At 34.2% G+C, this 26,260-nt stretch overlaps 1 protein-coding gene across 1 annotated transcript; it reads left to right on the forward strand.

Annotated features, from left to right (window-relative positions):
* The first annotated feature begins 2,211 nt into the window (after positions 1-2,211).
* xpo6 (exportin 6) lies at positions 2,212-25,999 on the forward strand. Its single transcript, XM_042719608.1, is given in 25 exon segments — positions 2,212-2,666; positions 4,132-4,222; positions 6,445-6,557; positions 7,254-7,451; positions 7,536-7,695; positions 7,820-7,897; positions 8,978-9,455; positions 9,541-9,667; positions 12,878-12,987; positions 13,077-13,185; positions 13,272-13,364; positions 14,182-14,251; positions 17,321-17,480; positions 18,489-18,581; positions 18,675-18,822; positions 20,229-20,375; positions 20,469-20,640; positions 21,458-21,613; positions 21,724-21,838; positions 21,978-22,056; positions 22,153-22,245; positions 23,367-23,528; positions 23,845-23,943; positions 24,635-24,881; positions 25,313-25,999. Coding segments are annotated over 25 exon segments (3,390 nt in total). The 5' UTR covers positions 2,212-2,663; the 3' UTR covers positions 25,402-25,999.
* The last annotated feature ends 261 nt before the right edge of the window (positions 26,000-26,260 follow it).

Consider the following 26,260-nt stretch of genomic DNA (forward strand, 5'->3'; position numbering starts at 1 on the left):
AATATTTTTAATGCATTAATTATGCCTTGTACTGCACCTTATAATGCTCATGAATAATTGTAAACACAGTGAATACATTATAACACTTATCAATTAATTGTTACACTATGCATTTTAAATTCGGTTATAATTATTTACAACAAGATATAATGTATTACAACGCACATTATGCATAATAATAATGCATTACACCCTTTAATAACCCGTTATAATGCATTATACACAAAGGTGGTGACACTTTACAATAAGGCTCATTCTTCTATAGAATTTATTAATCTTAGTTAATATTATTCTCAGCATTTACTAATGCATTATTAAAATAAGTTGTGTCTGTTAACATTAGTTAATGCACTGTCAACTAACATGAACAAACAATAAACGACTGTATTTTTATTAACCAACATTAACAAAGATTATTAAAAAAGAGTGTTATAAATGTATTGTTCATTGTTCGCTAATGTTAACGAATGTGTTACCATAAAGGCTTTATGTAAAGTCTTACCATACATTTTAATGTGAGCAAATTAGAAGCACTCAGATTAAAATAAACAATATCTATTCAAAATATTCAAAATCACAAATATTTGAAAACAAAAGTCGTAAAAGTCGTTGGTATGGAAGACAAAACCACCAGTTGATTAAGAAAAACACATGTAAAATTTTTTTTAAAAAAAATGCTAAGATAAAAAGTAAATTGTTAAATACACAACAGTACATTTCTAATATAAAATTAATGATTTCCCTTTTTCAAAATAATAATATGTATAATAATTTTGCATAAAATAAATGCTGTCTTTATGCATAACACTACATAAATGCCTTTTAAATTTTAGGATGTGTCCCTCTAACGAGGATCGTCATATTTGGGGATGCGTGTCATCTGAAAGACTTCGAAACTCTGGTTTAGCGGATGCATGTGTCTCAGCGAGGAGGCAATACCTGCGTCCTGCGCACAGTTACTGTACTCGACATGTGTCTTGTTGCGGCCGGTTTCATCCGGCTCGAGATTAAGATTTCACTTCCGGTAGTTTAATGGGTTGAGTACACTGGGTGGCAAAAGCAACTAGTAACTAGTTCCTAATTACAGTTTACTGTAGAGCAGATCATTTTCTTCCTCGAGGGGCGCTTGACGGCTCAGAACACCGAATCCTCTATTGAGCCTCATTCAACTCTCAGGACGTTTTATGTCTTATTGGAGACATTTGTGTAATATAAAGTATAATCATTTAAGTCACATTATTACAAAATATATATGTCTGACACGCTAATGGAAATTCTCTATCTGAATCCTCTATAATATAATTCAAAGATCAAGCCTGATTAGTAATCACAAGCGCCGGTGAATGGTGCATTCTCACCAGCGCTGAGAAAAGTAACAAGTACCACGTGACGTCTAAAGCGAAAGCAATAAAGTGTGTAGAATGAAACACTTTTAAAACACTTTTAAAACACCTATTTTAAAATTATTTATAAAATGTGTTTCAGTAAAGATTTAGAAGGTTTAAGTAGATTTTGGTATAATGTATGCAATAAATAAATAAAAAACAAAAAAAGAACAAAAAAAAAACAAAAAAAACTAAAAAAAATTATTATTAATTATTATAAAACATATAATATTACAAAAAAAATTACAACAATCATGAAAATGAACAACAACATTTGCTGCCAGACGAAAAAAAAATACAAATAGGCCTATTATGAGATTTTTTTCAATGTTTTTTTAAAATCTTGTTCCAAATATTTATGTATAATTTAAAATCCTAAAATGTTAGAAATTAGGTTTGCTTACATTACATTTACATTTAGTCATTTAGCAGACGCTTAGCAATCAAAATCAGCAAAAGAGCAATGATATACAAGTGTTATAACAAGTCTCATATAGCTTAAAACAGTACACATAGCAAAGGCTTTTTTAAATTATATATTAAATAAAAAGAAAACAGATAGAATAGAAAAAGAATAGAGCAAGCTAGTGTTAAAGGCTATGGTTTTCTAATAAAATAATGCATAATTTATTGTTTGAAAAGCTCCTTCATTAAAGGAAGAAAAAAAAAAACCTATTCATTTATTTATTTAATTACTGTTTAGACCGGTCACTCCTGGCCAATCAGAGGCACCGTCTCCTCTCTAAACCCCGCCCACTAAAGTAACCGTTCCTTTACTCTGCTTTCCTTTCTACTCTCGTTCATTTCTACTAGTATAAGGAAGACGTCACTTCCGTTAGTTTAATGGGCAGAGGAGAGGAAGCTACGAGAGGCCTGCACGGAAAGAGCGATCCCACCACCTCAAGGAGTGGCTCTGTCAGTCTTCTGAGGGCTCAAAATAAAGCACCGAGTCCCACACAGCGCTACCGCCGCCCGAGACGTAAACAACAGAGCCCCGACATATTTTTAAGACCGCTGTTTTGTTGCTCTTCTCTGTGTTTCGCAGTGGTTTAATGCGGTTTGTCGCCGTGTATCCGGCCAGCGTCAGTCTCGCTCCCTTTAGGCTCTCGCTAGATCAGCAATAATAACAAGCGTCCCGGGGTCCACCGGTTGTGTACGGGACAGTGATGCGGAGTTTCGGTGCTTCCAGGTGAAACACAAAAGGCCCCAGAGGAAGCATGAGCGAACAGAACCAGATCCATCTCATATTATAGCCAGAGAAAAGCTCAGAGCCCGGGCATGGTGAGTCAGAATTAATGCATATGTATATATATTTAACACACTCACAGCCTATTTTAACCATTATTTTTTTTCTTGTGCAAATACGTGAATGTTATTTCTTTTTTATGCATTCACCAATGCTTAGAGATTGCAATGCTTTTGAAGGGTCTGTGCTTCTTCATTTACCTGAAAATGTCCATATTGCATTGTGCTAGAAGCATTGATTTAATGTAAGCACGTCAAAACACTTTGGTTTAGGCGTTTATTACTGTGAAATTATGTTTTAGGACTGACAGATAGCAGTCTAGATCTGTCAGATATGAAAGCAAATCATTAAGGAACGGTCTCAGGTGACATTCACACACATGAAGCAGAGCAGAGCTGCTTCTGGATGTGTGTGTAACGGTGTCCTCTTCAGTTCATGACAGTCTGAACACTATGAGGAAATCAAAGGCATTCTTCTGCTGCTGTGACGTCACACTCGCTGTGTGGAGCAACAAGCAACGTGTCGTGACCCATACAAAGAATTCAGAGCCCTGAGCATCATCATCACCACCATCATCATCAGCCCGCTTCCTGTATTCATCTTCCAGCCTTTTTACTCTTTTCTGTGAACGCTCTTTTCGTGTGTATTTTGAACGCGAGCGTGCACTGAAAAAAAGGCAACTATCAAAAGAAGCAACATGATGCACTATGTGTAGACTTTAAGGGTTAATAAAAAAAATAGAAAAAGAAAAAGGCAACATGATGCATTGCACAGACTGTAAGGGTTAATAAATAAATTAAATGAAATAGAAGGCATCATGATGCATTACGCAGTTAAAAAAAAAAAAAAATACCGCTATAAAATTAATAAAAACATTAATTTATCAGCCTCATGTTGTTCCGAGCATATATGACTTTCTTTTGTGGAACACAAAAAAATATATTATTGAAAGAAAAAAAAAAAAAATTTGTCTATTTAAAAAAAAAAAAAAAAAAAAAAAAAAACCCTGAGACATAAAAAAAAAAAATCAACTTTTGTGTCCCACAGAAGAAGGTCTTACAGGTTTGGAATGACATGAGGGTAAAAATTTACAAAATAATTAATTATAATCATATTAATATTGATTATATTATGATTTAATAATGACACCCCCCCCCCCCTTTTGCTGATCTATCCCTTTTATAAGTAAATGATGAGCTATCAAAACAATCCAATAACAGTAACTACAGAAAAGCATGCTGGGAGCTTGCAAACCCTTAATTCAGTTGCGAAAACATTTGAGGGATATATATCGTTAGTCTAAAATTAGATTCTCTGTACAGTAGATTCAAAGTTTTGAGTATCTCTGACTCCGTATGCTGGATTTGCAGTTTGTAAATGCGATGGAGGCGTGTTTGATGCAGCGCGTGGCTGCATTAAAAGTTCAGATGGAAATGCCTTATCTTGTCTTATGTCCTCATTCTCTCCTCCCTCCCTCATCTGTCTCTCTCTGTGCTGCAGGCGTCAGAGGAGGGCTCCTTACGGGCCCTGGAGAGTCTTATGACGGAGTTTTTCCACAGCTGCACCACCAATGACCGCAAGAGAGAGATTGGTGAGCATATGCCTGGCACTGGCCTTCACACAGTTATCATGCCCTGATTTGCAGAGTCATCCTTTGTGCAGTTATAATATATAACTGAGCTATAGGCCACCACTTGTTATGTCTTTCTCATATCACGAGACGTTCAGTTTTCTCTTCTTTCAAAAAATGTCTTGATGCACAAGATCGCCCTTTAATTACTTAAACGATGCCTATTCAGTATTTGGCAAATTGTCAGGAGAAGCGTGTTAATAGAAGTAGTGTTCACACAGTTAAATAAGTGTAAAATGTAGTAAGGTGTGTTAAAGCTGCTCTTCCTGTGTAGCACCTACCTCACTGCAGATCCTTCTGAACAAGCCAAGTGTTGGAAAAGAGCAGTGTGATCTGAACAGTATGACCTGCATATTTCCACATCAGTTATTTTCTGTTGCTCATTTAATATACAAAAAATTCTTAAAAAGGTCTCAAAATCGAGCATAAATTCTAAAAATCAAATAAATTGCATCAAAAAGTCTCAAACACAGAATAAATAGCTTAAAATTAAACCTACACAAACAAAAAAACAAAAATAAATTCCAAAAAATAACATAAATATATAAACATCCTTAAATCAAGATACATTTACATGAAATGCAAAGTAAAGATACAAAGTTTGAAGAAAATAGAAATAAAATATATATACAGATGGCACAGTAAAAATTATTTCCATATTCTAGTGGATGGGAGCAGAGGTATTCGAGCCTTAAGCGTTTTAATTTTTTTGTTTTGAAGTAGTATTTTCAAACTTTGAAGCGTTAAATCTTCTTTACATTGGTCTTAAGATGTGCTACATTTACCTGATTAATCATAAGACCCACAGAAGTCCTGGTGTTTACAAAACAGTCTTAAAGACACAGCAGCACAAATATGGCCTGTTTAATTAAAGATGAGAGACAGACTGCAAAATATTAGTGTTGGTTCTGTGACAAATTGCTTATGTTAAACAAATGCAAAACCCAATGGAAAAAACATATAAAAAACTAAATTATGACTTTTGATAAAAAACAAAATTATGAACTTCGTTATTATTCAATGCTTTTAAAACTTTTATAAGGGAACCTCAAATAAAAATTAATGATCATGCGACCCCTTTAAGGTGAGGAATGTGTCTAATAGGTGCTATGTTTTGTGGGTGGAGACCACATTCATGACATTTAAACTGTGTCTCTTCAGTTTCATAAAATCCTTGGTATTGGATTTGTTTGAGAGCATTTGGCCCAAGATTTACTGTAAATCCTGAGTCCGAGCACGGTGCTTTGAAACTCAGCGCTCGTAGCTCAACATATGATCAATATACACTTCTCAGCAGTGATATATTTGGAGAAAGTGAAACTGTCTGTAATTGGTCAGGCGTTGCTTCATCAGGAAATAAATAGCTTGTATATCAGACCCTGCATAAGTCAAGTATTGCATCGGAAACATTGTTTCCAAAACCCAGAGTTGATGTCGATATGCGCAATGTTATTATGATTTTACTTAAAGAGAAAACAATAAGTTTGTAACAAAGTAACAGTTCACCCAAATATGACTTGATATATATTAATTTTTGCTTTAGACTCCATAGTTAAATTTAGTCCATAATGCACTAGAAAGATTATTTAAGTGCATTTCATTTACGAACTATGAACGAAATATGAAGTGTGAAAGAGATTTTTACAGAAGCTGTTTGAGTGTAAGTCAGCTGTACTTGTTGTGTCCTCGTTACAACCATCTTTCACCATATTTCACACCATAGTTTGACAAAACCGTATGTGCATGTTTTTTTAGTTCCTATTTGTCACAAGAGTTGATCTGTTTTTTAAAACTTTTGTTACTGTTTGAAATGCTCATCTATGGACAGTAGGTGTGCGACAAACCAATGTTTTCTTTTTCATGCAAATATGCAAAACTTTTGTATACAAACCATCACTGTCTTGTCATGAATTTAGAAGCGAAGAGCTCCAGTTGTGGGAGCAGCCTTCATTTATGCTCTACTGAAGTTGTTTCTTACGTGTCTGTGGAATTAACTTGTATACTCCCATAATAATTTTATTGCTTGTGTTTACCAGAGTTTCGGTTTGCTTGGTGTTAAATGATACAAACCACACAAATAAACATGTTAACGATCTCCACAATTCTGTTCATTTCCGTCAGAATGTGAATATTTTTTTCTGAATATGTTTTTGTAAAGACTGTTTTGTTGTTGTTTACTGCAGAAGAGCTGCTGAACAGTTTTGCGGGTCAGCCTGGCTCATGGAGGCACTGCCTCTACTTCCTCTCCAACAGCAGAAATGAATACGTCATGATGTACAGCCTTACTGTGTTTGAGGTAAAATAAACCCTTCCATTCATTATTTTCTCTAGATTAATTTCACAACTGCAAAGACCATTTTTAAGGCTCACAATACCATTCAAAACTTTAGAATTATGATGTTTAAAATGTAAAGTTTTTTTAAAAGAAGTCTCTTATGCTTACCCGGGTGATGGTTCTTTTTATTTTTTTATAGGAAGTTCAAAAGAACAGCTGAATAAAAGTAATGAAAGAAAAAAATAAAAATCTCGCCACAAAATTTGACCTTTAGGAATTTTTTTTTTTTTTTTTTCATTAAAATTTTCATGACTAGTGAGCATATTTATCCCCTAACTGTAATTACTGTATTGCAAAAATGGCTATATTTAAATTATCTATACTAAATACTCATTTTAATTATTAATTATTTTTATAGTGGATGGTTTTCGCTACAATAGTGCAATAATATCATTTTTGGGAAATTGACACTTAAAATAATATCACTATGCAACAAAAACACATCTTAATGGTACAAAAAAAAAATTGGTTTAATTTACTTAATGCAAAATACAACTCTTTTTTTTTTTTTTTTTTGCATTTTATGGTGAAACATGACATTGTTTGTTCAATTCACCCTAAAATGCATTAAAATATACGAGCGCAGGCATCGTTGATAATAAGATAAGAATTAAGAATAGTACACATGACAATAAATGTGTGGGTCTTTCTGTGCAGAATCTTGTGAACAAGATGTGGGTTGGTGTGGCCAGTGGAGACAAAGCAGAACTTCGTAGCTGTTTGCCCAAGCTTCTTCTTTCCCAGCATGCACTGCTGCCTTTCTTCATCAGAAACAAGCTGTGCAAAGTCATCGTGGACATCGGACGCCAGGACTGGCCGATGTTCTACCATGACTTCTTCAGCAACACCTTACAGGTACGTCTTATTCTTTATTACGTGTTGTTATTAAATCATATTATTAAAGTGATCTGCCTCCATCGTTGTGGTTTTGTGTTGTAGTTAGTGCAGTCACCGTCTCTAGCGCCGCTGGGTTTAGTTCTGCTCAAGATGACCTCAGAAGAGCTGGTCTGTCCCAGAGAAGACTTGAGCGTCGCTCGTAAAGAGGAGCTGAAGAAACTCCTGCTGGATCAGATCCCCACCGTACTGAACCTTCTGACTGGTGAGGCACTCAGAAATCGTTAATTCTGAGTTTATGTGATGTCACTAGTCCTTAAGCACTGTAAAATGTGTATGTGATCTGCTAGGGCTTGCAGTTTCATTTTAAACAACTCTTTTCCTCACAGGTATTTTGGAGACAGTATGGGACAAACACAGTGTTGCAGTCACCACTCCCCCTCCATCCCCCACGTCTAGAGAGTCAGGTGAGCTTCTGCTTTGACCCTTTGAACACTTGTCTGTTTTGAAAGTGACGTGACATACAGACAAGTATGGTGACTCATACTCAGAATTCGTGCCCATCCAAATTTAACACATCCACTCAGTCGTGGTATTGCTGGCCCGAGACTCGTACCCACAACCTTAGGGTTAGGAGTCAAACTCTCTAACCACCAGGCCACGACTTCCCCCTTTGAAAGACAAGGTCTACATCAGTGGTACCAACGAGTGCTAATATCGGTTATTTACAGGCTGATAACTAGAATATAATGTGGTGGGGGGTTGATAATGGGTCTGCAACAACAAATTAGTAAAAGTAATGTAAATTGATAATGGGAATAGTTGAATGTGGTGTCACTTTACAGAAGTAAGAAAAAACTATTTGAACTTTGAAAAAATAAAAGCATGTTTAGGGAAAAAGCCAGTTTGTTTGCAAGTGCTTTGAAGACTTTTGCTTGTTTTTTTGCCACTTATGTACATACTTTTGTATTTTTCTGTAATCCTGTAGCTTGAGAAATTTAATAGTAATTCTTTAAATTTGTTTTAGTGTAAAAAAAAAATATTTAAATAAAAAACGAAAATTATGAAAATTGTAAATATATAAATGAAATGAAATACTAATAAATAATATTAATAATAAATTATTATTAATAATTAAATTAGAGTTAATACAATTTTTAATAATATTTATAATAATAATTTCCGTAAAATGACAAAACCACAGATTTTGTTATTTGCAAGTTATTTAACAATTAATTTAGTTATTGAAAATTTCATAAATTAATTGAACCCTAGCTAATATAGTTCTCAATCATATAATCATTATCAGTTAGTCAATTAGTGAACTTTGAATAAATACAAAAAACAAGCTAAAACATAACTAACTTTGAATAAATATAGAAATGAAATATATATAGTTATCTCAATTAGTGAACTCTAGATGAGTACATATAGAAAATTTAAAGCCAAATGAGTATTTTCCAATACTGAAAATCACAAGCTGGTCTCTCACTAGTTGAAAGCTACCAGTTAATGATTGTTGTCTTAATTGTTGTCATGTTCTGTAGGCATTTTGGCAGGCGACAGCACACCGATGGTTCTGGAAGCTGAAAGTGGTGCTCTGTGTCTGCTAGCGCTGGAATGCTTGGCTCATCTCTTTAGCTGGATCCCTCTCTCCTCTTCCATCACTCCATCGCTCCTCGCTTCGATTTTTCATTTCGCTCGCTTCGGATGCCAGCAGCCACTCAAAACGAAACCTCTGCCCACTTCCAATGGAGACTCCGGCCCCGGAAGCCTCCCAGCCAATGGCGGTGGACATGGCAGAACTGGTCAGATGGTGGGCCACGCCGAACGCGCCAGACTGGGCGTCATGGCCATGAACTGTATTAACGAGTTAATGTGCAAAAACTGTGTCCCGGTGGACTTTGAGGAGTTTCTGCTCCGCAAAATTCAACATACACACCACCACATGAAAAGACTCACAAACACACACTCACACACCAACACGCACACTGTCAAAAGCAGATTGCAAGAATTAGACGAAAGGTAAGAAATTAATGCACATGCTTTAAACATTTAACTCATTGATGCCGCTGCTTTTTAACCCTTTCTGCCTGTCTGTCCCTCTCAGCTATGTGGAAAAGTTCACAGATTTCCTCAGGCTGTTTGTTAGCGTTCATCTGCGGAGGATCGAATCTAACGCGCAGTTTCCTCTAGTGGAATTTCTAGCTTTGCTCTTCAAATACACCTTTAACCAGGTAAAACACCTTCACTTATTGTTCCAGGAAGCACCGACTCTAACTTACCCTATTAATGTCTAATGATACTTCCTTTTGCTGGACTTTGTTTACTCAAACCTTCCCTGTTCCTCTAATTTTAACTCTTTCACCCTCCTTTTTTGTTTTCAAACTGGTGAAAACACCTTGTAAATTTCTATTTATTTTTTTTGTTTTTGTTTTTTTAACTCTTCTCAGTCTCAGTGGCTTTTTTAGTATTCGACAAAAAAATGAATGTTAACAATAATTAATCATTGGCAGTTTATACTAACTAATGACTAAAACTAATAAAAGTTAATAATAAATAATAACTAACATTATATAATAACTAAAATAATCATTTTACATAATTTTTAAATAATTTTAGTTTATACTAACTAAGGAATTACAGTGTTGTCCACGGTACCAAAATTTCAGTATTCAGTACCGATACCAGTGAAAATTTACGGTTCTCGGTACCAATTTCGGTACCAAAGCAAAACACAAAAACATGCTAATTAAAAAAAATTGATTATACTCTCATTTAATTCAAACTGTGTACATATTTAATTTTAAAGGGCTTTTGAAAACATTTTAGAGTTATTCAGCGAAGAATAACATTTAAGTTAGCTTTTTTTTTTTTTTTTTTTTTTTTTTTTTTAAACCCATAACTGCTTTTCTGACTGATATGGCACAATGTTAACCATTTGTTCATTCTCTAAAACGCATTCTTAAATTCATAATTCCAGAAAAGCCTCTTGTGTGTAAAAATAGTAAATAGCATCATGTCCTCTTGTTTTTTTAACTTAATAAAAGTTATAGGAGCATTAAATAGTTAATAAAGAAACTTCATTCTAATGCTCATTTTATATATATTCATTTCAATCAGACATTCAAATTAAAATATTTAATAATATTCATAACATTATAATTCATTATACGATTAACTACTTTAATAACAGCATTCATTTCAATCAGACATTCAAATTAAAATATTTAATAATATTCATAACAGAAGCTGTGTTTTCCACAGTCTCCACATTATTTTTGGCGGCATATATATGCAAATTCATTGTCTGCCAGCAGGAGGCGCTTGTAGAGCACGAGAGAGGTTTTCCTCAGTAACGGCTGTAATCAAATAAGCGCTCCTTTCATTATTTCTCCTTTTGATGTAGTCATGCCTCAGCGCTTTTCTGAAGAGAGTGCATCTGCGCATCTTTCGGATAGCCATCAAGAACCGTTGACCGGGGGGCGCTCTTACCACCGGTACTTAATACTAACTAATGAATTAACTAATGAACCCTAAAACCAAACGAAATGATACCGAAGAACCTTGAAAATGCATAAAACTGAGAATTAACTAATGGAGCCTTATTGTAAAGTGGATGAACTTGAAAACCTTTCGAAATGCTTGCTACGGATGCGAAAAATGCAGAAAATCAAACCTGATCCGAATTCTTTTTCATGATGGATGAAAGTTTCAGAGGCAGTGTGTTAATGTGATTTGACCAATGTGAGGTCGTATTTATTTTTCAGTGTGCGAAAATTTCGTACTCTGTGTGCAATGGCGTTAAGTATTTAAGTATTCAGTGCTGTGGTGAACAACTTTGTGAATAAGAAAATGTGAATGGCTGTTTAAATCATTAAAATACCGGTTACTTGGGTCACGGCTGCATTTCTGCTGTTACTTTAGCGCCATCTGCTGTCAGAGAGTGAATGTTCATTTTCACTGAGCGTGTCTCCTTCACTCATTCCATGTGCTTCTCATCCATGCTGGGCTTGTTTACATTTAAGTACACATGCCTCTTTGACGCAGCATACAGCGGTGTTGTGTATTTTAAACAGTTGATTAATAATTTTTAAGTTTTCTTAAAATGCATTCAAAAATCTTAATTATTAATCGTTTACTGTATTTTGAAGTGCCAATGATAACAATATTGTGCATGTGCATTATTGTAATATCGCATTACCAAATACCGGCACATGTATATTTATTACTATCCTGAATAAGCTGTTTCACATAATTTATTCAACATAAGTTTACATACAATATAGTCCACTATATATTTTTTTTATTTGATTTGATTTAGCAAAGCAAAAATCTCTTATTTTTTAGTTTATAAATATATATATATATATATATATATATATATATATATAATATATATATATATATATATATATATATATATATATATATATATATATATAAAAATTTTTTTTTTTTTTTTTTTTTTTTTATTTGATTTGATTTAGCAAAGCAAAAATCTCTTATTTTTTAGTTTAGTTTGATGAACTAAAATAACAAACTAAAACTGACCTATTACAATGATAAAGTTACACTGTTCCCCAGAACTAAAAAAACAACTAAATTTAACATTATGCTGTTTTTGTAAACCTCCTCTGGTTAAAATGATTAACATCTTCCATATTTTGCAAAGGTTATATAAACTTATGTGCAGAACTGTATAAGATGTCATTGTACTATAAAAGCACACTGCAATTTGCATAACTCAACGCATCTTTGTTAGTCCAAGAAAACAACTTTTATTGAAACCAAGTTGCCAAAATGATTCCGTAGTTGGTACATTATCAGGAGATGCTTTGGAAACCCAATCGCAATTTGATGCAGGCTTTTCAAACAAACTTTTATAGAAAGATATAGTCAACATGTAAGTAAGCATGCCAGTTTTAATGTCTAATCTGTCATCACTGATTTTGACCATATAAGGACTCATATATAGTCAGTCTTAATTTTTCAAACTCATTTATTGATGTTTATGTATCAGTAAATCAAGCGAGTGACTACCGTCAACTGTGTGTCCTAGTAGCATGAAAATCATTAGTTATATAAACTGTTTATTTATAAACAGAACACTCACTTTATAATCATAGCTGTCATTGATTGATTGTCGTAAGGGTTTTGACATTACCCAATCATAGCAGTGGGTGTGTTAAAGAAGACCCGCCCCCTTTAAACAAGAGTGTTTAACTCGTATGGCTAAAATTATGGTACATAATGGGCTTTTATTTCTAAGTTATGACAGTTTTGGATGTAAAAATCCTTAACATTAAAAGTGCACTTCAGGAAGCATTATAAAATAAAAATGCTATTTGTGACTCAGTTAAAAAGAGTGTGACTCAGCACTAACATTTTTAACATTTCATCTTTTGTGCACCTCTTCACTTAAACGTGCATTTGATTTGTTGTAGCCGAATCATGAGGGTTATCTGGCCTGTCTGGACATCTGGAGTATATTCCTGGACTACCTGACCACCAAGATCAGAAGCCGATTGGCTGACAGTGACAGTGTCATTAACAGGTGTGTTTCCGTGGACTTTTTGTGAGCCCATGAATTGAGTTTAGTTTGTATTAAAAACACTGCAGTAATCTGTGTCTGTGTGTGACCAGGTATAAAGACGCTCTAGTGCTGCTGCTGCGTGAAGTTCTTAACAGGATCCAGTTCAGGTTAAACCAGAGTCAGCTAGAAGAACTCGATGACGAGACCCTCGATGATGATGTAAGGATCAATCAAACATACACAGAAGCATCACTTTTGTTCTGCGGAATTCTTAGAACCCCCCCCCCCACCTCTGGTTTCTATAGCAACAGACGGAATGGCAGCGATACCTGCGTCAGAGTTTGGAAGTGGTTGCCAGGGTGATGGAGCTGCTGCCGTCCCAGACCTTTTCAGTTCTGGTAGGTGTATGTGAGTGGGTGAGCGTATACATCCTCACTCTATTTGTACTGATAACTATTGACTCTTCATTGGCAAGTATAATAGATGTTTAATATGGAAGCAAATCTGATTTAAAAACCCAAAAGCAATAATGAAGATCATGATCCACATGAGTATGAGTTTAACATGCTTAAAGATATTTTGAAATTTAAAAACTTAAAATAGTACTACTAATAGTGTTTATTTTTATATAAATAAAAAGTGTGTGTGTGTGTATATATATATTTATAAATAAACTTTAAGTTTATTTTTTATTTATTTTTATTTATTGATTGATTTTTGATTTTAACTTTAAGTTCAAATAAATTAAAATTAAATATTTATTTATATATATATATATATATTATATATATATATATATATATATTTAATAATTAACCACTGGCCAAAAACCGGACCAGTAGAAACATTTCCTTAGCGTTGAGCCCTATACATATGATCAAAATCAGTATCATAACACTGGTACACAGATCTGTAGAACTGTCTGCATGCAAAAGATATTTTTGAAATTTTGAAATTTAAAAACTTAAAATATGTACTTAAAAAAAAAAAAGGATGACTTTGAATAGCATCATTGTAAAATTGTGAGGAAGAGCTGAGCAAGTCTTGCACATGTATTTCCTGGTCTGAGAGTGACTTCCTGCTTAAACAGGAAGTAATGGATAACAAAAAAAGGTAGAAATGTATGTATGTTTAAGGAGAATGTAAGAGTGTTTGAGAGTGCCCGAATTAATTATGGCTTGTACGGCTCCTCATATAATGTGTGTATGTGTTTAGTTTCCGGTGCTCCAGGAGGATCTGGACATTTATCTGGGGCTGCAGCAGTTTATCGTGAGATCAGGAACAAGTGAGTTTCTCTTTATTGTTACAATCTAAATGAGTTTTATAGATGGATTTGTTCCAAAACCTGTAGAGCTGCACAACCAGGTAATGCTTTCAGGTGTCCAAATGCAAATACTGTTTTAAATACCATTAAAAGAGACATTGTTTTGGCCAAGTTTTTAAGGCAGGGTTGCATATATGTGTCATTGATGAGGCAATACCAGAATGCATTGCGCAAAGCTCAATGAAGAATTCCGTGCAAGATGCTGTCGTTTTTACTTGGTATTCAAATGTTACTGTCTTGTATGTCTTAATGTACCAAAGCGTAAAGGGGAATATGATAGTAATGTTATATTTTTGACAACTTTATTTCCATGTTAATCAGGCAGTACATTTTTTTTTTATTTTTTTGCTGTCTGACTTCCTATAAAATATTACATAAATATTTTACTTACTTTGACATGGGGAATTTTACTTGTTACTTTTTTTTACCTGAGATTCAACAATAAGTCCATGTGAACGGAGGCTTGTTTGATTTAAGGCTGTACAACTACACATGAAATAAAATATGAAGTAGGACGTTCTACATGAACTGTAATCCACACTACCGTTTAAAAGCTTGGGGTTAGTATGGATTTTTCACTTATTAAAAAAAAAATTGTAAAAACAAACATTAATATTTTTAAATATATTTGCCATTTAAAATAACTGTTTTCTATTTAAATATATTGTGACATTTTTTTTTTTTTATGTAATCAAAGCTGAATTTTCAGCGTCATTACTCCAGACTTCAGTTTCGCGTGATCCTTCAGAGATCATTCTAATATGTTGATTTGCTGCTCAAGAAAGATGATATTATTATTATTATTATTATTATTATTATTATCAGTGTTGAAAACATCTGTGCTGCTTAATATTTAATCAATTTATCAATTTAATACATCATTGCAGAATAAAATTAACTTACTGACTCCAAATGTATGAATGGTAATATAGCTTCTACTGATTGCTTGAACACTTGAGCAGTCTAAATATACAGGTTAAGTGAGTAGTATTGTAGTGGTATCTGGTAGGGATGTAATGTTTAACTGCGAGCCGGTTGAAAATTGATTCAACTATGTGACGATTTAAATCGGTTGATATGCTATAATGTCTTTAGAAAAGTTTAGATGATACTTAGTAGTCGACTGATGTTTTTAATAGTCTTTAAAAAAGTTAGATGATCTTAGAAAAGTTTTTTGATATTTTTTTTGGTCGACTTTTTTTTTGGGGGTGGGGGGTGATGTTTTTTTTTATATTATATATATATATTATTTTTTATTATTTATTATATATATAGCCGATATATAGATATATATCTTATATATAAAGCCAATATATAATTTTTTTTTTTTTATTTTTAATATTTAAGAAATTTTAAATCATTTGGCAATGGATTAAAAAATACATGTGTAAAATAAACAAACAAACTTTAGATGACAAAGTATTTTTCACAAATAAATAATAATTAATAAAAATATAATTAAAAAGGAAGTAAACACTGTAACCAATAACTCACTAATCATTCAAGTAAGTTTGCATTCATAATCAAACATATCTAACAAATAAAACCAAGCACACAACTCACATAAAATACACAAAAAAGAGAAAATGACATGATGGTGACAGTGGGCAAATGCATAAAGCGCAGCATAATTTGAAATCACAAGTTTCAAGTTTAAAGCATTCAATTCACACAGACCGACCGTCACACAGAGAACACATGATCATGCTGGATACACATACACACAAGATCTCACAGCTGGATTCGACTAAGTTTGTGAAATTAAATGTTCATTAGTCATTTAAAGATTTATTTAAATGATATAAATTCGTATTTTCTTAATGCTGGCGGCAAACGAGAAAGTATTATAATGTTTGCCTATTACTAGTAATATAAAAGCAATGGTTATAATACTTTTTGTATACATTAATTCCTTTGTTTAACCATTCTATCTGATTATTAAACAGATTTCTAACCATAATAGACAGAACTGTTAACGGCGATGGCGAACGAGTGAGAATAAGTCAGATGCACCATCAAAATAAAAGTCCCTCCTCGAACACATCGGCCAAGCAGAAAAACTTATCACCATTAATGATATTTTTCAAAATGCCAAATATTGGCCATGGCGATATATCGGTCGACCATTAATGATATTTTTTCTTTTCATCTCGCCTCTGTATAATGCATATTTAAGTTCATAAGTGCAGCGCTGCTTTGTTTACAGCAGAAACCAAGGAAAGCTTTAAGTGCCACCTGCTGGCAGAGAGTGAATCTGCGTCTCGTTCAGCTCGTCTGCTGTTTCTGTTTCATGCAGATATTTTTTATGTAAAGTTTCACAAAACTGAAGTCAAATCATTCTGTTTTCCTTCTAATTTTAAATTATACAATCTAATTTAGATTAAAAACTGCTCATGTTGCATGTACGCAGCATCTTAATTTGGATCATGATTAAAATGCAGTGGTTGTCTCTCATTTTAAATGGAAAAAGCACAGACAAAGCCTTTTGTTTATATGACGACATTTATTTTATTTGGGTTATTTGATTTGTTTTAAAATTTCAATTTAGTCTTATTTACATTTACAATGTATTTAAATTTGTTATTTAGCAGATGCTTTTATCCAAAGCAACTTACAAATTAGGAAAATAAAAACAGTCAAAACCAACAAAAGAGCAAGAATATGAAAGTGATCTATTAGTATATTATTATAATGTTATATTTCAATTTCACAAAGAAGCATGCAGTATTTTGTCTAAGCAATGATAAAAGGATACATTTAATTTAGAATTTGTCTTAAATCTCATTTTGTAAAAAAAAAAAAAATTAATCATGAATCGAATTGTGAAATCAAAATCATGAATTGAATCGTGAGTTGAGTGAATTGTTACATCTGTAGTATCTGGTCTTGTAATGTTCGCTCTGATGGTTATTAGTGGCGTTTCTGTTCTCATGTGGCTAGTGAGCTGCTGTCAGCTGTTATTGAGTGGTTTCGCACCTCTCTCTCTCTCTCTCTCTCTCTCTCTCTCTGTGTGTGTGTGCGTGAGAGCAGGTCGCAGGCTGAACATCACAGCAGAGGCAGACTGCAGAAAGCTGCACTGCGCTCTCAGAGACCTGAGCTCTCTTCTGCAGGCCGTGGGACGTCTGGCCGAGTTCTTCACAGGGGACGTATTCTCCGCTCGCTTTAACGACGCTCTCGCCATTGTGCAGAGGTCAGTTCCTGATTCCCAATTCCTCTTAACAACAACACTCCCTCCCTTCTTATGTGTATGTTTATTGTCCTCTGTGTTTGTTCATGTTTTATGCCATTTAATACCTCAAATTACAATATTAGTGGAGTTTTCTAAGGCAGGCATCACTATGACTAGTTACTAGACTGTAGAAAGTGCAACAGTTTTGACTTTGAATGTTCAGTGTTCACATTTATTTAATTAAATCATTGCCTTTGAAGTTAAATAATCACATTAAGGCCATACTGTGATTCCTGTTTTGCTATTTCCAAATTTAAATCCCTTTAAAGTGAGTATTGAGACTTTTGTAATAGTTTGTTATGAAAGACTTTTTATGGCTCCTTTAAGACACCTATTTATTTATTTTTTTTTTACTTTGTTTCCATTGTATCAAAACTTAAACAGTACTGTTTAAATTTGGCAAGAATAAATTGTTTCCTTTACATGCTTTTCAAATCCCCATTTTAATAAAAGAAAAACACAAGTTTTAGTTTTACTTTCACAATTTGAAAGTATTTCCTTGTTTTGGCCAACACAGGGTGTCAAAAAATGTGCAACTTTACATTTTTAGATAAACATCATGGTAAACATTTAGGAATTATTAATGACAGAATAATAATACCTTGAATTATTAAAAAAGTGAAAGTGACGTGACATACAGCCAAGTACGGTGACCCTTACTCAGAATTCGTGCTCTGCATTTAACCCATCCAGAGTGCACACACACAGCAGTGAACACACACACAGTGAACACACACCCGGAGCAGTGGGCAGCCATTTATGCTGCGGCGCCCGGGGAGCAGTTGGGGGTTCAGTGCCTTGCTCAAGGGCACCTCAGTCGTGGTTTTGCCGGCCCAAGACTCAAACACACAACCTTAGGGTTAGGTGTCAAACTCTCTAACCACTAGGCCACGACTTCCCCTAATACAGAGGTAAATGCTGTTTGGTCAAATGTTACTAGCTGACTGAAATAAGTGTTTGTTTACTCAGATTGGTGGAAGTGTCGTGTTACGGTTCTCAGATCAGTCTGTACGATGTAGAAATGGCTGTTCCTTCAGTTCTCAAACCGGACCTTATAGACGTGTAAGTAGTCATAAACTCTGTGCTATTTGCCATCAGTTAACATAAAGGTGGATTGTTTTATAATCCTGCTTAATAACCGTCTGTGTTTTGCAGTCATGCGCAGTCATTGGCTGCTCTGCAGGCGTATTCTCATTGGCTGGCTCAGTTTTGCAGCGAGGTGCAGCGGCAACAAGATCAAACGCAATTTGTGGACCTCATCCGGTCAAGCATGGCAGCCACGACCCCTCTCATCAATGCCAAGGTGAGTTGGTCTTTATGAAGGATCTTCAAGGCTCATTTAAAGTAGGACATTGTAACTGCAAGCTTAAACACTCAAAACATGTTTTGTTCAATATATTATATAATTTTTACTATATATATATAATATATATATATATATATATATATATACATATATATATATATATATATGTATATATATATACACACATGCATATTGTAATTGGTACAAATATATCGTTGCATATGAATTAGAGGTCAATCAGTATTTGATTTTGCTGATAAAGTGAAGACAGTAAACATGATTGTACCAATACTAGTAAAATCAATCTATGTAATGTGTGAAGGTGCGGTGCGCTCTTGTACTCCTGGGAATTTTGTATTTACGAGGTGAGAAGTCGTAATTATAACATTGGGTGCATTCTTGTCATTTGTTGGAGCAAGATGTCGACAGTTAATTTGTTTACTTTACTTTTACAAAATAATAAATGTGCATTGGTGTTTTTACTTTGTTTTTATTCAGTTTATAAAGGTGTTGTAAATTTGAATTGTATGATACTATCGTATTTTGTACATGTAACTTTAGTTTTATTGTACATAAAAATGTTTTTTTTTTGTTTTTTTTTTACAAATTTTGTCAATACAAATAGTGCATCCATTACTCGAGTTTCTCTATGCATGATGCAGGACTTCTAATTATAAACAAGCCTAAAATACTCTTATTTTGAAATGGCCACGCTTTACTATCTTCAGCTGCTTATTGGGAGAGATGAGCAGGATACAATATTAACTCAAAATGCTGTTCTTTTCAAAAAATTAATCTGTTTCCAACTACAACTGTTATTACACTGATAATAGTAAGAAATGTTTCTTGAGCAGCAAATCATCATATCAGAATGATTTCTGAAGGATCATGTGACACTGAAGACTGGAGTAATGATGTGGAAAATAAAGCTTTTGTCATTTTAAATCCTCATCTTAAAACAAAGTTATTTTAAATTGTAATAATTTCTCAAAATTACTGTTTTACTGTATTTTTTCCACCAAAATACCAGAAAAAAGTCCAGGAAAAGAATTTATGCATTTTATGCAGGAATATTACATTTTAACAACCTAAAAATAAACAGGGACTCTTATTTTGAAATGAATATGCTTTGCTACTACCAGCTCCTCTTTCAAACAGAAAAGAGAGAGAAAATATTACAATATAAAAACCATAAAGTAAACACTGTCATAATTAAGTCTTCATGTTAAGGTTTTTACTACTAATGTCCTTAGTTGGTGGGTTGTCTTGAAACTAAAAACATTACTCTGTGTGCTACGGTTTACAGTTTCACTAGATTGCAAGGTTTATTCTGTTTAACCCGTTTTTCCTCATTCTTTGACTCCGGGGAAAATCCTAATCTTCCTGATCTCTGTGTGCCGCAGGTCCCAGAGAAATTGCTCTTATCTGCGTGCCATCTCCTGGTCTCCATGGCGACCACCGTGCGGCCGGTGTTCCTGGTGTCGCTGCCGGCGGCGCAGAATATCTTCAACCTGATCACGGAGAATCATAACCACAGATTACCTCAGGAGGTGGGTTTTTGGAAATCAGGACAGCGTGGCACAGTTTGTACTTGGCTCCGTCTGTATTTGTTTGTGATGTAATGTTTGTTGTTTTTGTCCCAGGCTCACGTCCTCGTGTGTCGAGCTCTGTCAAACATGCTGCTGTTGCCGTGGCCCAGCCTGCCGGAGGCGGAGCAGCAGTGGCAGAGCCGCTCAGCCAATCACACGCGGCTTCTCAGCAGTCTGACGCAGCAGTACCGCCTCCTGCCCCGCCCACCCAGCCATCACCCCAACAGTAAGAGCAACTGATGATAAGTAGTTATAGTATGGGCTCCAGAAGATATTTTTTTTAAAGAAAGAAATACTTTTATTCAGCAAGTATGCGTTAAATTAATTTTAAGTGGCAGAAAATCATTTCTATTTCAAATAAATGCTGTTCTTTTGAACTTTCTTTCCATTGAAGAGTGCTGAAATATAAATGATCACACTCTTCGGGAACATTTGAAGCAGCACAACTGTTTTCAACATTGATTATAATAATAATAAATAAGAAATCTTTCCAGAACAACAAAACACCAAATAATAAAGAAATCATAACTAAAAATCAACACTTAATAAAAAACAATCTTTGCTGAAAATACAGCTTTGATCACAGGAATAAATTACAATTTAAAATATATTAAAATAGAAAACTGCTATTTTAAATTGTTATAGTATTTTTACAATATTACTGTTTTAACTATATTTTTCATTATATTAAATACAGACTTGGTGAGCATAAGAGACTGATTTAAAAAAACATTAAACAATTTTACTTCATATTACCAACCCCAAATTCACTCACTCACTCATTTATTTATTTACTTGCGTACTTGGTTATTTTCTCTCTTTATTTATTTTTTTAAGTAGAGCATTTATTTGAAATATATTTTTATTTGAATTCAATATTGTGATTAATTCATAATGTAAATAGCTAAAATAAAATATTAAACTTAGAGAGAGAGAGAGAGAATTTTAAATAATTTTTAAATTGATACTTTAAATAATTTTTAAATTGATACTTTAAATAATTTTTTAAAAATGATGATAAATGAAGTTGTTCTGTCCCTCAGGTAAAGCGGTGATCCAGCAGACTCTGTGTGTGTTGAAGGATCTGGTGGACAGTATATCAGGAGAGGCCACCAAGTCGCGTCAGATCTGTTACCACAGCCTGCAGGAGTCTGTCCAGGTCACGCTCGCGCTCTTCCCCCTCTTCATCCAGCAGCCAGGTCACTGAACCAGCACTTTTACAGCCACTGAACACCAACATCTTCACTGCCTTCTAGTGACATAATCATATTTGATCATTTTGATTGTTCTGACGTCGTCTCTCTCTCAGATGTGACGGATGAGATGCTGAGCTTCTTTCTGACGCTGTTTCAAGCGCTGCGTGTGCAGATGGGCGTGGCCTTCACGGAGCAGATCATCCAGACCTTCCTCAGCATGTTCACCAGGTGACCTTCACAGCTTGTGCTGACACTGAGAGCCACAAGCAGTTGTTTCTGAACGTCTATGAGTGCTAATCAATCATGCGTAACTGCTTGTTGATGTCAGGCTTATCTAACTTGTTTAAATCTTCACCGTGTTCCTCAGAGAGCAGCTGGCGGTGAGCATCTTACAGGAGGGCAGCTCTGGCTCCAAAGCGGTTGAGAAGTTTCTCAAGATTCTGCAGGTAAGTGGAATAACCTGATGGAGCCCCTTCTGCGTTTGGGTTTCTGTGTTTATTAAACATGTCCTTCACAGTTTTATCTTTGTATTATTGTTTCAGGTGGTGGTTCAAGAACCCGGTCAGACGTTCAAACCTCTGTTACCCAGCATCCTCAGCCTTTGTTTGGATCAGGTGTACCCAATAGTGGCAGAGGTATGAGACGTGAATAATAACACCTAAACCTCGGAGTGCTGTAGACTGATTTTCCAGCATAAAACACAGTAGCAGAGGAATTTAGTGTTTAAAAAAAGGCAGCTGTGGTTGCCAGAAATTCACTGTTAGAATATGTTTATGGTTATTGGAGGGCATCTTGGTGCTTACCATAACCTTATAAAGTTTTAAATATGAAATAATTGTCCAATTTTTTTTTTTTTTTTTAAATGGAATTGTTTATTGAACTTGACAATCATAAAAAAAGAAAAAAAAGTCATATTTTTTTTGTATTTATATTTGATACACCAGCTTTTATAGCTCTTAAAGTTTGATATAATGATAATAAGGAGCTCATACATTTGAGTAATAAAAAATACCTAAATTTTATTTAGAGGTTCAAACCGAGCAAAATATGCTGATATGTATATTGGCAAAAAGATGAAAATCTAAAAGCTTATAATGTAAATCAATTCAGTTTTATAACACTGTAGCAGACTACTTCCATGAAATACATAAAATGCATAAATATCAGTCGTCACTCTATATTACCCAATAATATGTCCTAAAAAGATTACATTTAAATGCCTAATTTTATGTAACAAAAATAAACAAACATGCTAATAACAGCTGATGATAATAAAAATAAGAAACAAACAAAATGTGCACAAAATAATTCTGTGCGATGTGTCTCACCGGGACTTCTGGGAATGTGTTATTACGGTTTTATACAGTAATTATAATTTTTACTTGCAATTTATATGTCATTTTTTAAATGACATATAATGTGATGTTAAGCCATTGACAGTTTTTCAGTATGTGGCAGGACAACTTGACAAAAAACAAACAACTTATTACTTAATCAATAAATGAAATTTTTTGTTTTTCTTTTTTTTCTGTAAAAATGAAAACCCTTTTTTGGGTAGAAACCAGAATGCAAAACATTTATTAAATTATTATCTACAAGACACATGCTAATTGTTTTTGGGCAGTTAAACATTAAATACAAACACTAAGAAAGTTACGTTATTGTTATTTTAAGAATAAAAATGATTTAATTCAAATAGCGATCTAAAAGGTGGAAGTTTTTGTAATTTGCTGATCTTGGTCTCTGTGTTCTGCAGCGTTCCTGTCCAGATGTGAAAGCCGAGATGTTCGAGCTGCTCTTTCAGATTCTCCATCAGAACTGGAGGTTCTTCTTCAAGAGCTCAGTGTTGAGCAGCGTTCAGAGAAGCGGAGCAGAAGAACTGATGGAGAACCAAGCGCAGTTCATTACTGCCATGCAGGTATCAGCTGCCCTAAAAACATGTCTGCTTTTAGAAGCATCAAGCAGTGACATCCCTTCCATACTGATCTGATTCAGTCTGATTCAGAGATTGATTGGTTCATTACAAAGGAGCACATCAAGCAACCGTTTCAGTGTGTGTGGAGTCAGCACAGACAACGCAATGCAATGTTTTTGGCTTTTATAGTCTGGATATTATTCAGTGTTTCCTAGAATGTTGTTTCATACAATTCAAGCTTCAGTTGCGGCTCTGGAAATGCTGGTATGTGTGGTGCTGGACTGTTTTTGTGTCTGAGCACCATGTATTTGATTTGCAGGCATTTGGTCAGTCTTTTCTGCAACCGGACATTCACATCTTCAAACAAAACTCCACATACCAAAACAACCAAAACACCAAACACAATCTCTACCACAGGGTAAAACTAAATTATTATTTTTTTTTAATCATTATAATTATAAATTAAAAATACATACAAAATATAAATTAAAAATACTTTCATACTTTAAAATTAAACATTTTTATATAGTATTAAGTATTTTAATTGTATTTATATTTGAAAATATTTTTTTAATTATTCATTTCATGAATAAAAATATCAATTGTTTAATATAAATAAAATTGAATCCATATTTAACAAATTAAAGTAAACTTCCATTTAATATATAAATATTATTCATATAAATTAAAATATATAGATTTTTTATTTGAAATATAAAATATACTGGTATATAAAAAATAAAAAATAAAAAACAATGTTTAATTTTATTTTTTTTAAATATATACAAAACAAATACAAATAAAATTAATTTAAAATTAATACTAATTTAATACAAATAAAATTGAATGTATATTTAATATATATTAAAGATAAGTTATTTAGAGGTTACTTTATTTAATTTAATAGAAATTATAAATAGCATTTATTATATATAATATAATTATAATTATATTTAACACAAGTAAAAATGTAACTAATATTTAATATAAGAAATTAAACATATTAATTATTTAATTTCTCTTTGTTTTATAATAGGTGTAATGTTTATTTAATTCACATGGATTGTTTGTTTTTAATGTTTTGATGTGTGATTATGTGTTAATTTCAGAAGCTGTTCCGGAACACCATGCTGTTCCACTTCATAAATGTTCTCCTGCAAGTCCTTCTGCACAAGAGCCACGACCTCCTCCAGGACGACATCACGCTGGCGCTCTACAACATGGCGGCTGTGGATTTCCCAGCATTCTACTCTTCCTTCTTGCCAGAGTTCCTGAATGGCTGCCAAGGCCTCGACCCACACCAACGCACAACGCTCGCCCGAAACTTCACGCCAGAGAGGGTGAGTGAACCTGACTGATACCTGAAGCATTAAATACATGACAAAACTGTGTTGTTTTTACAAATGTGAAGAACTGGAACATATTCTTTTTTTTTTTTTTTTTGATACCTCCATTACTCTGAATACAAAAATTAAAAGGGGGGAAATATATAATTTTTTGTTTTAATGGATTCAAAAATAAATTAAAAACAGATAGTGATAAAAAAATCGTGTATGTGTGTGTGTGTTGTGTGTGTGTGTGTGTGTGGTGTGTGTTTTATGTTTTGTAATGTGGATTTAAATATGATAAATAAATCCCATTCACTCAGTTGGGATGATGTCATGTGTTCAGTCACGCAGCGTGAACCGACCTTCAACATTCTACTCACGGAATCTAGAACCGTGTTTTAACATGCGAGTCACGTCTTTCTTCCTCCTCCTCCCCCCCCAGCACCACCCACCATCTTCTCACTCAGTGAATTCATCGTATTGTGAACGACCTGCGCTTCTACAGACTGTGCAATGGAAGCCTTCCGGCGGGAACCTTGAAATTATAGCAGCGCATCACCCCTGCCGCTCAGCCAAACCTCGTCCCATCCTGCTCAAGGATCGCTGCTTCAGTGGTCATGTCTCGCCTTTCGCCAGGGGCTGGCCTGAGACCTCAGCGGCGGTGTGCTCTGAGAGCCGCAGGGCTGCGTTCCTCAGCTTCTTTTAGGTTTATTTCAGCTAGATTTTACACATTTGCCAATGATAAGAGGCCAAAGCTGCTGTCGAGAAACTCGTCCCAAATCAGCTGATGCGGTTCAGAGCGCTGCGGTCCGTGGGACTCGTGCCGTTGCTTGTTCTTTTAAAAGGACTGGTGGAACTGAAAGCGCACTTATTTTGTTGATGTGAACAGATGGCGTTTGAAATGCAGTGGTGTTGAGATGAGACGAACTCGTCTCAAGACAGTTTCAGTGAGTGAAGCATCGCTGGAGTTCTCAGTGGTTTTAAAGTGAACGGGTGCGACGCAGAGCACTGAATTTTTCTTTCTCTTAAATTGTCTGGTTTTATTGCCCTCTCCTTATTTCCACGGGGATGGACTCTCACGTCTTTTTCATATCATTCCATCCTGATCCAGGACAAACAGACCTTCAATAAAGTTTTATAATGAAATGCGTTCTTTGTGTTTCTCATTTTGTTACTTGTGTGTTGTCTTGTTTTCCCACACGGTAAGGAAATTAGCAAGAATTAAGCAAATGCACTCGAGACCATATTCAGTGGTTATGCTAATACTATGAAATATGTTAATATTTTAATTGTATTTTTATCTAGCCCCAGATAAACTATTATTGCAGGGGTTTTAGCATATCACTTTTGGGGGTTGCAAGTGAATAACTCTGATTTCTGTGGGAGGCTGTATTTCTTTTACACTGG

The sequence above is a fragment of the Cyprinus carpio genome, chromosome B3 (genome assembly GCF_018340385.1).
Source record: "Cyprinus carpio isolate SPL01 chromosome B3, ASM1834038v1, whole genome shotgun sequence".
Classification (NCBI taxonomy): domain Eukaryota; kingdom Metazoa; phylum Chordata; class Actinopteri; order Cypriniformes; family Cyprinidae; genus Cyprinus; species Cyprinus carpio.